At 46.3% G+C, this 13,874-nt stretch overlaps 1 protein-coding gene across 1 annotated transcript in view; it reads right to left on the reverse strand.

The window, feature by feature from the left end:
- Nucleotides 1-3,189: 3,189 nt before the first annotated feature.
- Nucleotides 3,190-13,874, reverse strand: part of IYD (iodotyrosine deiodinase) — a 64,422-nt gene continuing 53,737 nt past the window's right edge. Inside the window, exon 5 of the mRNA XM_073672680.1 lies at nt 3,190-4,266. Within this exon, the coding sequence (XP_073528781.1) occupies nt 4,084-4,266 (183 nt within the window). The 3' untranslated portion in view covers nt 3,190-4,083. The remainder of the gene's footprint in view (nt 4,267-13,874) is intronic.

Raw genomic sequence — 13,874 nt, forward strand, 5'->3', positions numbered from 1 at the left:
GCATTGATTTTAAAATTTGACCATGTAACAAAGTGATCTATTTCAGCCATAACAGCAGGGATGGATATATGTGATTGAGTGATATATACTAGGACATCATCAGCAAATGCAGAGCACTTGTACTCGGTGCCTCCTACCTCAATCCACCTAATATTGGGGTTATGGCGAATTGATGAGAGCAAGTGCTCCGTCACTAGGATGTATAAGAGAGGGGACAGAGGACATCCCTGCCTTGTCCCATTGGTGATTATGAAAGGTGATGAAAATGTTCTGATGCGCCCCCTGGGCCTTGGGACACCCGGAGCCGGACCCTTTTTGGTGGATGCTGGTGGTTGTAGTCTCCGTGTCGGTGACCCGGTTCCGTGGCTCAGGGCGGTCAAACCAGTGGCGGAACTATTTATGTTGTTTCGATGTTTAAATGTCCGACTATGCCACCCGTGGATTGCGGTCAGAGTGAACCGCTGCTTCAGGGCAGACCGCTGAGGCTGGTGTTGTGGGTGCAGCAGAGCGTAGCATAACTCCCCACGGGAGGAGTATAGCCTCAGGGCAGTGTATGCGGAGGATGGGGTGATGGTGCAGTGCAGCAGCAGTAACGACACGGAGTCAGTGATGCAGTCCAGGGCCTTTACTCACAGTTCTTATTATCCAGACCACTTCTGCAGGTAACGGCTGCCCACGTCGTACTGTGCTCACCAGGTGAGGGGCTTAGACAACTCCCAGATAACTTTGGAGCGCTTCACAGGACCCCCTTTGTGTGTCCTTTGTCTGACCTTTCTTACCAACGCTTCTGTCCGGCTGCCTCTGGCCTCCTCTTGGTAAACTTGGCGCCAGTTTCCCTGACCCTATGTGGTGCCTTCCTGCGGGTGTAGCGAGGGGCTGCGCCACATAAAATGTCACAGCCTCCGGTTTCTAACTGAGGGTCGTTTCCCGCCTCCACTAGTTTCGGGGACTGGTCTCCCCCTTTGGCCTGACCCCTCCACGCAGGTGGATTCGGGCGTGCCGTGGCGACTCGCCCGTCCGCACCCCTGGGATCCCTTCGTTCCTCGTTCCTGGAGCCTTCTCCGCTCCTCTTCCTTCCTTCTCCCTCTTCCAGGCCTGGGCCTCTGTTACTAGGCCCACCTCCGGAGCAGAGCTCATGCAGAGCCCCTGCTCCCTGTCACTTCTGCTCATACTTCTCTGCACTGAACTAAGATGGTGCCCACCTTTTATACTCCCTTCTCAATGCACCCAGGAACTGCTTCCTCCCTGCTCCTGCACTACAGGGTTCCCTTTCCTCTGTGTTCCCTCCCCCCACTCCAGCCAGGGACAGGGACTGTCGTGCCCATCTCAGAGGCATATTGGTCGCCCTGCCCCACGGCAATGTGGTGTAATGCATGCAGGTGTCGGGGTCCTGATCCACACTCCATCCTTACCTGAGAGTGAGATATCACACCTCTGGGTGAGGTGCAATACCTCTGTAGCAACCGAGCCCTCTGGGTGCTACAGTTGCATTTATCTTCAGCCTAGGTGAGGTATTGTGATACAGGGCCGTGGTTTTGGCTATAAAAGGGTCCCCTAGACCCCTACCCCAAGCTTTTTAAGAGAATAATATATGGCGTGCCAGGAGACTCTATGGAATGCTTTCTCAGCATCCAATGAGAGTATCTAATTACAAATTTTTAACTGCATCTAGCCCAGGAAATACTTTGTGCCTAGTAGCAGTGTCTGCTAGTCAGCGGATTATCCCAGCTGTTAAGCAAGCTACACCACCTGTAGTTTGGACACTAAATTTTTTCAAAGGAAATGCTTCGGGACCCCGGGATACTCAGTGAAGAGCATCAGGAGGCACCCCAAGGCATAAGGGCTGGGACTGGCGGTAGGACGCCTTGCAGTGGACCGCCGAGCTCGATCCTTATGAAAGCTTTTTAACTGCAGCAGCTTTAGTGGACGCTACTGGAGCTGGAATTACGCGGCTGCTGGCATGAGACTTGCCCTCCAATAGATCCTTGTAAAAGGATTTAAAGTGTATTCATTCAAATTAGAGAGACAATTTAAATTAAAAAGCTTAGAGCTGCCTCCACCACAGGGGGGCTCGCTCGACCCACCAGCGGACAGGCACCAGTATTGGGAGAGGGGGGCTGGCCGTCAGGGTCCACCGCAGCTCTGGCGCAAAGCCAGCGACACGGAGGTCGCACGGGCAGGAACGGACTGGCCGTGTCGGCTTCGCACTTTTTTGGGTTTAGAAGGGCATGACATGCCTATATCTGTGTCTCCCCCTCCTTTTACTCCTCCACCTCTTTTCTTTTCGCATGACTATATGTACTTGTCACTTTTCCATATGTTAGTTGAGTCTTCTGAGCAGTTTGTCAGCTTTTCGACACCTATGAAGGTGTTTTCTATGTGTTTCTATGTGTTTTTGTTTGCCTGCCATTGGTTTTAACGGTGTTCGAAGGTGTTCGACGAACAGTTCGACAAACAGTTCGGCGAACATACGGGTGTTCGACGAACCGAACCGAACTCGAACACTACGGGGGTGGCTCAACACTAGTGAATACTACACCAGGACAGCAGGATAAATTGTAGATATAGCTGTAAATGATCAAAACTAATCTTAAAATGTCATCCAATATTTCACTGGTTTAATAAAACATAGAGTTGTTTTTATTATTCAGTGACTTTATAATAGAGAGATTTCTTTTTTGTTTTTATTACCAAATTCTTTAGGACTGTGTGGTAAACCTCAGCATTCAGGAGAAATGACAGAATCATATTAAGCTAAATACTGCCACCTAGTGGCGTAATATAAAAATAACAAATTCAATAATGGGAATTCTGTGCAGTTATCTCTATAGGATTTCTTTAATCTAGGCAATATTATATGCATTTTGTGCATGTTTATTCATATGTCCTTGTACAATTGTCTGCAGTACTTTTAGAAATTAAAAAGTGACTGGTGTTGGACCATTTTTTGATTTGTGTTTAAAGGATATGAACACCTTCGAGGACAATTTATTTTACTTTCATGCATGAGTTACAAATTATTTTTTTATGTTGGATTTTATTAAAAACTTTGCACTGTTTGGCTTTTAACGCTATTTGTTTCCCAGCTCAAAATTGTGAGAGTCCAACCTCTATATATACAGAACTGAGGGTATCTATTTGTAATTGTAAACTCTATTGTGATCACTATGCAATCAGAACAATAATATCTAATAGGATTTTTTTAATCAAACCATCACAAATAGAACCTAGTGACAAGTGATTGGATTCAAAGTCATCATCAAATGGGGCTGTCTTCTCCGAAATCTTTGGGGTCCATTATTATGTTAGACCCACTATACAGTAGAAGGCAAATAGTGTTTAATAATAGGAGAATACAAAGTAAAAAAAAAATGAGGAAAACTGGTATTGTAGGGGGATTTGATTACCACCACTATCCTGCTCTATTGTTACAGTGTTCTGGGAGGAAATTTAAAGCAGATCTGTCACCAGATTTCATCGTGCAAACTGCATTCAGTATTAAATAGCCAGATGAGGATGGAAATAGATTTCAGAGTGGCTGTAAAATCCTTTTTGAATGTCTTCTTGCCTGATAATAATAATAATAATAATATCTTTTGAGACGGATTCTCCATAGACATTCAAATATGGACTGTTTTTTAAAGTAAGTACACCAGGTCTAAGAGATCTTTTTAATAACGTGTACAGTTTATAATGTGAAATCTGATGAAAGATCCACTTTAATATTGAAACGTTAAATCCCTCCAAGGATTTATTCACAAGAGCTGCAAAGGAATTAATTCACTTCTCCAAATCTAGTGACCCCACTCTACAAGCGTCTTGTTTCCACCTGCTGTTGGTTTCTGGAGGGGTGGGGGAAACTGGCCTTTCACTGCCTCGGACAATATGGAACTTTACTGTTAACCCTTTTCTTTTTAGGCATTGTATCGCTGTATTATTTGGATGCCAAGTTTTTTGGGGGTATTGAATATTCTATGTCCAAATACAATAGCAAAAAACAAACAAAAAATAGAGACGTGACATGACTGATGTGGGTCCTGTGAAATGAAGACTTGTTAAAGACTGTAGGTAGAGATGATATTTTTAAACAACCACCATGATGTCTTCCAGCGGCTTTCTTTTTAAGTCTGGCACAGTGGCGTCTTTGCTTGGATAACCGAGAGGAAGCAGCATGAGTAATTTTTCATTGACGGGACGGTCAAGCAGTAATCTCAGCCGAGGGCCACAATTGAGAGGAGTTGTGGTTACTGTCACCAAACCTGCATTCTGGAACAAATAATAATCGGTTGTCATTACATATATCTATATGTAAGAACAAAAAAATTTTTCACATCTGAATTGGGCTGGAATATATCAGACACAGATGATGGTGCAGAGACTCACTGAGAAGAGTTTTTCTTCTAATCTCATACAAACTATTTATTGTAATCGATGTAAAATGCATCCATTAAATTAAATCTGTTAGTAAGATAAACCCCACAAACCACATTTATGAGCATGCAGGGCCTCGAAATGTAAATCCATCTACACCTTTATATCTTACATCTCTTGGAACGACAAAAGAGAAAATGGAGTTTTGTTGGAAAAATAAATAAAATCAATAATTTTATTAATCAGATATAAATTCATAAAAATACAATATATAAATTACAGACGTGTGTAGGGGGACAGGGATGAGCAATCACATAATGGCAGCGAGGACGTCAGCGACAGCAACCCAGGGAGCCTTAAGAACCCATTAGAGAGTTTATGAGGCTAGGTAACATGAGTATTAAACAGAAAAACCCAAAAAAGAGTTAACTAACAGCTCAGAAAAATCCCATGACATCTTCCTTTGAGAAAGCAGGATACGCTCCACACGAAATGCGCGTCAGGAAGCGGCACGGGTCTTACCCATTACCTTGGGCTTCAGTCTCTCCCAGGATGAGTCTCTGAACTATTTTGAGTTATTTTTTTCAGGTTTTCCCCTCAGAAATGTCTTGAGAATTCCTGACCCCGGCACACTACTTCCCTCAGCCTTTACCTTCCTGGGTCATGGGATTTTTCTGAGCTGTTAGTTAACTCTTTTTGTTTTTTTTCTGTTTTATACTCATGTTACCTAACCTCATAAACCCTCTTAAGGCTCCCTGGGTTGCTGACGTCCTGGCTGCCATTATGTGATTGCTCATCCCTGTCCTCCTACACACGTCTGTCATTTATGTATTGTATTTTTATGAATTTATATGTGATTAATAAAATTATTGATTTTATTTATTTTTCCAACAAAACTCCATTTTCTCTTTTGTCATTCTATATGCTTTGGAGTGGTGTCTTAGTAGTGGTTCATACCCATAGTACGGATTGATGTGCCAGGTATTATTATGATTTTAGGTTATTTAGTAATAATCTTCTATCTCTTGTTGCATTCCTGAGTAATTAGCATTGTCATTCATGTGCAAATGAGGTGTTAAGTGCTCTGGTTGTGACAGAGCAGTTCAAGGGGTATTCCCATCTCCAACATGTAGTAGGAATAATAATACTAATAATAATATTAGCAAATATCTCCAATTAGAAATGTAGTATAGTTTTTTTTCTGATTCACTATGTCTCTTTCCTCTTGTGCTGGCATTGTAGGACCTTAGGTGTCCATGGTTACAACCAGTGATGAGCGAGCACTAAAATGCTCGAGTACTCGTTGTTCAAGTCGAGCAAATTGGAATACTCGGGTGCTCGACCCGAGCAACGAGCCCAATGTAAGTCTATGGGAAACGCAAGCATTTTTCAGGCGACCCCTCCCGGCGGTCTGCAGAGGGCCTAAAAATTGCCCAGTTCGATGGGAACAGTGCTCAAATGACAAGGAAACAGCATGGGAAAGACTCCTGGAAGCATTCCTGACTCTCAGGTCAATGCTGTCAACAATGTTGTCAGAGTATTACGCCACTTTTACGGACTCACAATAAAACATACAAGAACAAAACCAAAATGGATTTTCCTGGGAAATATGTTAAGGAACATCCTTTCCAGGGTAATGATTTGTATATAAGGCAAAATAAACATACAAAAATGCTCCTCCACACCTTGGGCTATTTTCACACGTAGCGTTTTTGATGCCTTTTTGCTCTTTTGCATTGCTTTCAACGAAGACAAATGCATTCACCAGGAAATGAAATTTTAACATTTTACAACCTTATCTGGCCATGTGGTGTGTGAGACATCATCAGACACATCCTGTTTCATTCATGATGGAGGGACTCTGAAAGTCACAAAGCCTATTTTTATAGGGCCATCAGAAGGCCCTTACTATTCTTAAAGGACCAGCAATCGGTTCTTGCTATTGTTAGAGAGCCATCAGCCGGCTATGCTTTGTTGCTCCCATTATTAACGAGTTAGTCTCCTATAATGTTATTGTGTATGCAGTGACTTCAAGGGCTGCCAAAAATTTGGACACAACCCAATAACCCTTTGAAGAGACAAAGAGGAGGGTCTCAGTAAAAAAAAAAATGTTCCCATTATAAAGGAGCAGGTCACCTATAGTGGTAATGCCCATGCTGTGACTGCAAGGGCTGCCAAAATTTGGGAAAAACCCCACTAACAATTTAAAGACACATAGAGCTGAGCCACAGTAACAACATGTTACCATTAGAAAGGAGAGGGTCTGCTATACAGTTAAAGGGTATGCAGTGAGTCCAACAGCTATCAAAATTTAGGAAAAACCCCACTAACAATTAAAAGACACATAGAGCTGGGCCACAGTAACGACATATTCCCATTAGAAAGAAGAGGGTCTCCCGTACTGTTTGCCTATGCAGTGACTACAATGGCTGTCAAAAATTTGGAGGCACTCAAATGCCCCTTGCAAGAGACGTAGAGGTCAGAGGGCCTCCTGAAAATAATGTTCCCATTATTAGGAAGCGGGTCTCCCATACTGTTTGCCTATGAAGTTGTAGTATCGGCGTCTCTGCCCCCTGACAGGCAGAGACGGCGTCCCTTTTAATGCTGCGCTCCCGGCCCAGCGTCTTCCGGCTCTCCTGCTGTTGCTGCTGCCGGCGCGCGCAGCTTCCCGGGCACTGTGCTTAGGGCGTGCGCTCCCTCCCTCTTAAAGGGGCTGCGCAAGCCGTCCTAAGGAGTCCCCGGCCAATGGCCGGAGGACCTCTAATATAAAAGGCACCTCCTCCAAAATGGAGGTGCCCGTGCAAGGTTGTAGCTTTGCATCCTAAACTCTGCTTGAGCCCTCAGGTCCTGCTGCTAGTCTGACTGTGCTGTTCCCTTAATATCTCTTTCTTATCGTTCAATCTACTGTTCTGTTGTTACCTGTCATGCTTGTCTGCTGCCCCCTGCTGACCAGAAGCTTTGTGTCACCCCCTTGCTCCTCCTTTTACATTTTTTCTAGAACGTGGGAGTGTCCTGAAGCTCTGTGTACTACCTCACTTCCTGGCATCCATTTTTACCTCAGCCACCAGCGTGAGAGGCACACATCCCCTTTGGGCTGCAGAAAGCAAAGTCTTTTGACCAGCAGCAGCTTCCGCAGCTCAGTAGCGGCTCCAAAGGTGAACACCCACAAGACTATTACAGTATTGGCTACTTGTATCATCTGCACTGTATTACCTCACTGTCTTCGGGTATGGTTCAAATAAACCACCACTGATTCATCTCTCTGCGTCCACGTTTGACTCCATCCACCTGGAGCCGCACTTGGTCTCGTCTGCCTCGCTTCAAGGATAAGAAGGTAACACCTCTTATTTACTGCGCACCTTCAATCGCCTTAAGTGGGGACAGAACAGTCAAAAGACTACTTTAAGCCCAGCAAAAACAGTGCCTTAAGATCATTATCCGGCTACTGACCCCCTAAGAATCCAGCACCTCACTCTGGAATCTGCCCAGCAACAGCACTTGCCTGGGTAAGCCTAAGAGGAAGCCCTCACATCTATGCCCGAGGTTTCCCTCCACCCATACCCTGATATACTCTTGCAGCATATTATAGCAGATCGCTATTCATCGTGGGACCGAAAAACAAACAAAAAACCCACATTTCTCTACAAAACACCTTAGGGATCTTATCAGGGCGTCTTAACAAAGCTGCACCGCGATTTCTAACCCCCAATTCAAAAGTTTAGTTTCTTAAAGAGACGGCACACCTTAAACTGAAATGGCCGAAAAAGACCTTGCACAGTTCCCCACTGCTGAAACAGAGTAAATACAACCTGATACTGTCCACGATGAAGAGCGGGAAGCAGAAACCACGCTCCCAGCAGATCAAGTTGTTCGACAAAGACGCTCTGTCAAACCAACAATAAAGGCTATTGAGAACTATCGCAATGCAAATGACGAACTATGTGACAACCTTGAAGAACTATGGGAACGGGTTTCTTACCACATGTCAAAACTTCAATCCTCTTCAGGCGACACTGCAAACTTACAAGCTGCCATTGAACGACTGAACACAGCTCAAGAAAAATACCAGAGGCTGTTTACGAGGTACACTACCTTTCTAAAAGGCTCCAATCTTGACGAAGCCCTTTCAGATCTGAGCAAGGCAGAATTGGTATGCAGAGAAAGAGACGCCAAGATACAAAATGTCAAAGATGAAGCAGAATACCGTATTTCTCACCAGCAAGAAACTAGATCTCACAGAACAACCTCATCTAGACACTCCTCTCGGTCATCAAGAGCATCATCCTCAAGAAGCTTAGCCTTGAGTGACAGAATACTAGAGGCCCGCATAAGAGCAGAACAATCCAAGGTGAGACGTTACTTCATAGAAAGATAAGTAGAAGCAGAGAATAAGAGGGCAGAAGCGGAGGCTCGGATAAAGGTTCTTCATTCACAGATGGAAGAGGAAGTTGCGTTAGTTGAAGTGAAGCTACTCGAACAAGCGTTGAGGCAAGGTCCTGATCCAGTTTGCTCTCCACCACAGGAAATAGACTATCCGATTGATCGCACCAGAGATTATGTGCTGAACCAGTTATCTGAGTCAACCCCAGGCTGCATCACCGTCCAAGCCAACAACACTGAGATCTCCAAGTCAGCTCCACCGGCAGCACCAAAGCCTTCCACAGTACCTGAGCAAGTTAATGACAGTCACCAGGAGGTGCCTTCTCAAATGCAGTCACTACAGCAAGCTGGCTACCAAGCATTTCTTCATCCACCTCCACAGCTCGAGAAGCAGTCATCAGAATCTACAGAGGCTAAACCACAGCTCAACCCTGCCGCAACATCATTCTACCCGGAAACATCTCAACCTTTCACGCCAGGCAACTCATACACCCAAAGGACATCACAATTTGTCGTGGCAACAAGCAGTGAGAAATCCGATATGTCAGAGTTTGCCAGGTTTATGGTGAGCAGAGAGCTAATCAACACCAGTCTCTCCAAATTTGATGATTGTGCAGAGAACTACAGGGCCTGGAAGGCAACCTTCAAGGCTGCAATCGCCAACCTCAGTCTCACCGCAGAACAGGAGCTTGACCTCATGATCAAATGGTTGGGTCCAGATTCTACAAACCGTATCAAGAACCTTAGAACTGTCTACGTGGGACAAGCAGGAGCAGGTCTCGCTGCTGCCTGGCAAAGACTGGAACGCACCTTTGGCAGTGCAGAAGCAATAGAAAAGGCCCTATTCAAGAGACTTCAGAACATCCCAAAGATCAACCTCAAGGAAGTCCACAAGCTTCAAGACCTAAGTGATTTGGTCATGGAGCTGGAGCTCGCCAAAAGAGACCCTCGTCTGTCCAGCCTGTGTTACCTGGATACAGCACATGGAGTGAACCCAATCGCGATGAAGCTACCGTACAGTTTGCAGGAGAAGTGGGCAACGTCAGTCACAAGGTACAAGAGAGTGCACGACGTCACCTTCCCCCCATTCATTCATTTCTGCAGGTTCATCGACGAGCAATCCCAGATGAGGAACGACCCCAGCCTCGACTTCCTACAGCTTAACACTGCAACCTCAACTACACCATCATCGAAGTATGAAGGTGTCATACAGAAACGTAGAGACTTTGAGAACACTGTGAGTGTTAGAAAGACTAATCTCCCATCACATGCAGTACCCACCGGTACACAGTACACCGCATCATCAGGAGACAAGTCCTTCAATCAGGAGTGTCCCATTCACAAGAAACCTCACTCACTGAGCAAGTGCGGAGGGTTTAGGTCCAAGGCCCTTCAGGAGCGCAAGAAAGTCCTCACCGAGCTTGGGGTATGGTTCAGATGCTGCGCTTCAGTGGAGCATATGGCCAAAGACTGTGAAGCTGTCATCAAGTGTGAGGAGTGTAATAGCGAAGAACACACCTCAGCTATGCACCCAACCCCGCTCGCCAGAGATTCACCGACTGCAGTCTCGAGCATATGGCCAAAGACTGTGAAGCTGTCATCAAGTGTGAGGAGTGTAATAGCGAAGAACACACCTCAGCTATGCACCCAACCCCGCTCGCCAGAGATTCACCGACTGCAGTCTCCGACATAACTCCCACTCCAAGTCATGGCGGGGAGCCCCAGAATCAGTCTAACACCGCCACAGCCGTCTCATGCTCATGCTCTGAGGTATGTGGTGAGGGTCAAAGGGAGAAGTGTTGTGCCTGAATATGTCTAATCAAGGTCTATCCGGAAGGGCTTCCAGAAAAGGCAGTGAAGATGTATGCCATAATAGATGACCAAAGCAACCGGTCCTTGGCAGGACCCAAGTATTTTGAAGCATTCGGAATTAAAGGTCCATCAGAACCCTACGCCTTAAATACCTGTTCAGGCCGTATAGAGACTAGCGGCAGGAGAGCGCGAGGATTCATTGCTTCTCCTATCAATGGAGATACCGAAATACCCCTACCAACTCTTATTGAATGTGACCAAATACCTTATCACAAGGACGAGATTCCTACTCCTGAAGCCGCACTTCATCAACCACACCTAAGGCACCTGGCCAGTGTTATTCCTCCTATGAATATCAACGCCGAGGTTCTGCTCCTGCTCGGTAGAGACAATCTAAGGGTACACAAGGTGCGTCAACAGTGCAATGGACCTGACTATGCACCATACGCCCAGAGGCTGGACTTAGGATGGGTGGTCATAGGAAATGTATGTGCAAATCATTCAGAGATTAATTCCTTCAAGACTTACGTGCAGGGAGATGGACGCACTACCTTTATCAAGCCATGTCCTCATCACTATGGAGTGAAAGAGAAGTCTCCAGGCCCCACACAGACAACTGGCATTGCATCTCTATGTATCAGCAACTTGGGAAGATCAGTCTTCCACACAACTAAGGACGACGACAAGGTAGCCCTGTCAGTAGAGGACAAAGAATTTATCAAAATAATGGACTGTGAGTTCTCTAAAGACAAAACAAACCACTGGGTTTCTCCATTACCCTTCTGAGCTACCAGGGTAAGACTCCCAAACAATCGGGAACAAGTTCTGTCTAGGTTTAACTCCCTTCAGCGTACCATGAATAACAAGCCCAAAATAAGGGAGTACATCGTCATTCTGCAAGGGAGAAGGAAGTGGCAACACCCCAAGCCGAACCTCAAAGAAGGAGATCTAGTACTCATGAAAGATCAACCCACAGAAAGGTCTGATTGGCCTATGGGACTAATTACTAAAGCACTCCCAAGCCAGGATGGCAAGGTTCGGAAGGTGGAATTGAAGGTCGTCAGGAAAGGCGAGCCAAAGACTTTTACAAGACCCATCCACGAACTTGTTCTGTTGTTGCCTGTTGAGAGCATCCCTACTGAATGAGCAGTACAAGTCGAACCTTTGAGTCTTCTTCTTCGATACGGACTTGACTTATGTTTAACGTTGCATTTTAACATGCCTTTTCTTTACAGGTTGTTTTTAGTTAAGGACTCTAGTAGTGAAATCCCCAAAGTGAATTTCAGATGGGGAGTGTGCTGTTCCCTTATTATCTCTTTCTTATAGTTCAATCTACTGTTCTATTGTTACCTGTTCATGCTTGTCTGCTGCCCCCTGCTGACCAGAAGCTTTGTGCGCCATCCTAAGGGATCCCCGGCCAATGGCCAGAGGACCTCTCATATAAAAGGCACCTCCTCCAAAATGGAGGTGCCCGTGCAAGGTTGTAGCTTTGTGTCCTAAACTCTGCTTCAGCCCTCAGGTCCCGCTGCTAGTCTGACTGTGCTGTTCCCTTAATATCTCTTTCTTATCGTTCAATCTACTGTTCTCTTGTTACCTGATCAAGCTTGTCTGCTGCCCCCTGCTGACCAGAAGCTTTGTGTCACCCCCTCGCTCCTCCTTTTACATTTTTTCTAGAATGTGGGAATGTCCTGCAGCTCTGTGTACTACCTCACTTCCTGGCATCCATTTTTACCTCAGCCACCAGCGTGAGAGGCACACATCCCCTTTGGGCTGCAGAAAGCAAAGTCTTTTGACCAGCAGCAGCTTCCGCAGCTCAGTAGCGGCTCCAAAGGTGAACACCCACAAGACTATTACAGTATTGGCTACTTGTATCATCTGCACTGTATTACCTCACTGTCTTCGGGTATGGTTCAAATAAACCACCGCTGATTCATCTCTCTGTTTCCACGTTTGACTCCATCCACCTGGAGCCGCACTTGGTCCTGTCTGCCTCGCTTCAAGGATATGAAGGTAACACCTCTCATATTATAATTTTACTGCGCACCTTCAATTGCCTTAAGTGGGGACAGAACACTGACTACCTGTCCAGTCCGCCAGCCTGACTACCAGTCCAGTCTGCCAGCCTGACTACCAGTCTAGTCCGCCAGCCTGATTACCAGTCCAGTCCACCAGCCTGACTACCAGTCCAGTCCGCCAGCCTGACTACCAGTCCAGTCCACCAGCCTGACTACTAGTCCAGTCCGCCAGCCGGACTACCAGTCCAGTCCGCCTGCCTGACTACCAGTCCAGTCCGCCTGCCTGACTACCAGTCCAGTTCGCCAGCCTGACTACCAGTCCAGTCTGACTACCTGTCTTCACCGGCCAAGTGTACTCTCCAGCCCGACGGTCTGCCTACGATACAAACCCGCCAGTCTGTCTATGGGCCTGGCTTGCCTGCCTACCCAGATCACGTACCAGTTACCTGCCGAGCCTATCAGCCAGCCTATCTGGAGGCTCCTACCAGTTACCTGCCGTGCCTACCCGGAGGCTCCTGCCTGTTACTCGTGGGAGTCACCTACTCTCATACAAGGACAGGCCTAGAGTAGCACCTGGTCCTTCTGCTCGGTCCTTCCCTGGTTCACGGAGTCGATTGAGCCGCCGTGCGACCTTGGTCAGTCTGAGTTGATACCTAGTTACGCCCCTCTGGTCCCTCCTTGCTCTGCAGCACAGAGGTTCCACCACCCGGATCCGTAACAGAAGTGAAGCAAAGGCTGCCAAAAATTTGGAGGAACTCCAATGTCCCTTGCAAGAGACGTAGATATGGTGATATGGTACATATGGTGGTAATATGGTGGTGGGGGATGAGGATGGGGAGAAGGAGTAGGACAAGAGCAAATAGACAAAATCAGGAAGCGTATACCCATGTCTGGGTGTGAAGACAGAAGTGCATGGAAATAGAGTTAGACCTCCAAAAAAAAGACACTGTATTTGAGTTTATGTTACGCTGCTATCATTCAGTGGTGTTGCGAAGTCTGGCCCAATCCAGCCCTTGTTGATTTTTAAAGTCAGCCTGTCAGCATTTTCAGTTGACAGGCGGATGCGCCTATCAGTTATAATTCCACCAGCGGCACTAAAAACTCGCTCTGACAAAACTCTAGCGGCAGGACAGACCAGGACCTCCAAGGCGTAGAGAGCCAGTTCATGCCACGTGTCCAGCTTGGATACCCAATAATTATAAGGCACAGAGCAATCACAGAGGATGTTGGTACGGTCGGCAAGGTACACCCTCAGCATCTTCTGAAACTTTTCCCTCCTTGGCAGAGTACCCCGCG

This window comes from Phyllobates terribilis, unplaced genomic scaffold (genome assembly GCF_046119375.1).
Source record: "Phyllobates terribilis strain yellow unplaced genomic scaffold, ASM4611937v1 Scaffold_3__8_contigs__length_932513732, whole genome shotgun sequence".
NCBI classification, from domain to species: Eukaryota; Metazoa; Chordata; class Amphibia; order Anura; family Dendrobatidae; genus Phyllobates; species Phyllobates terribilis.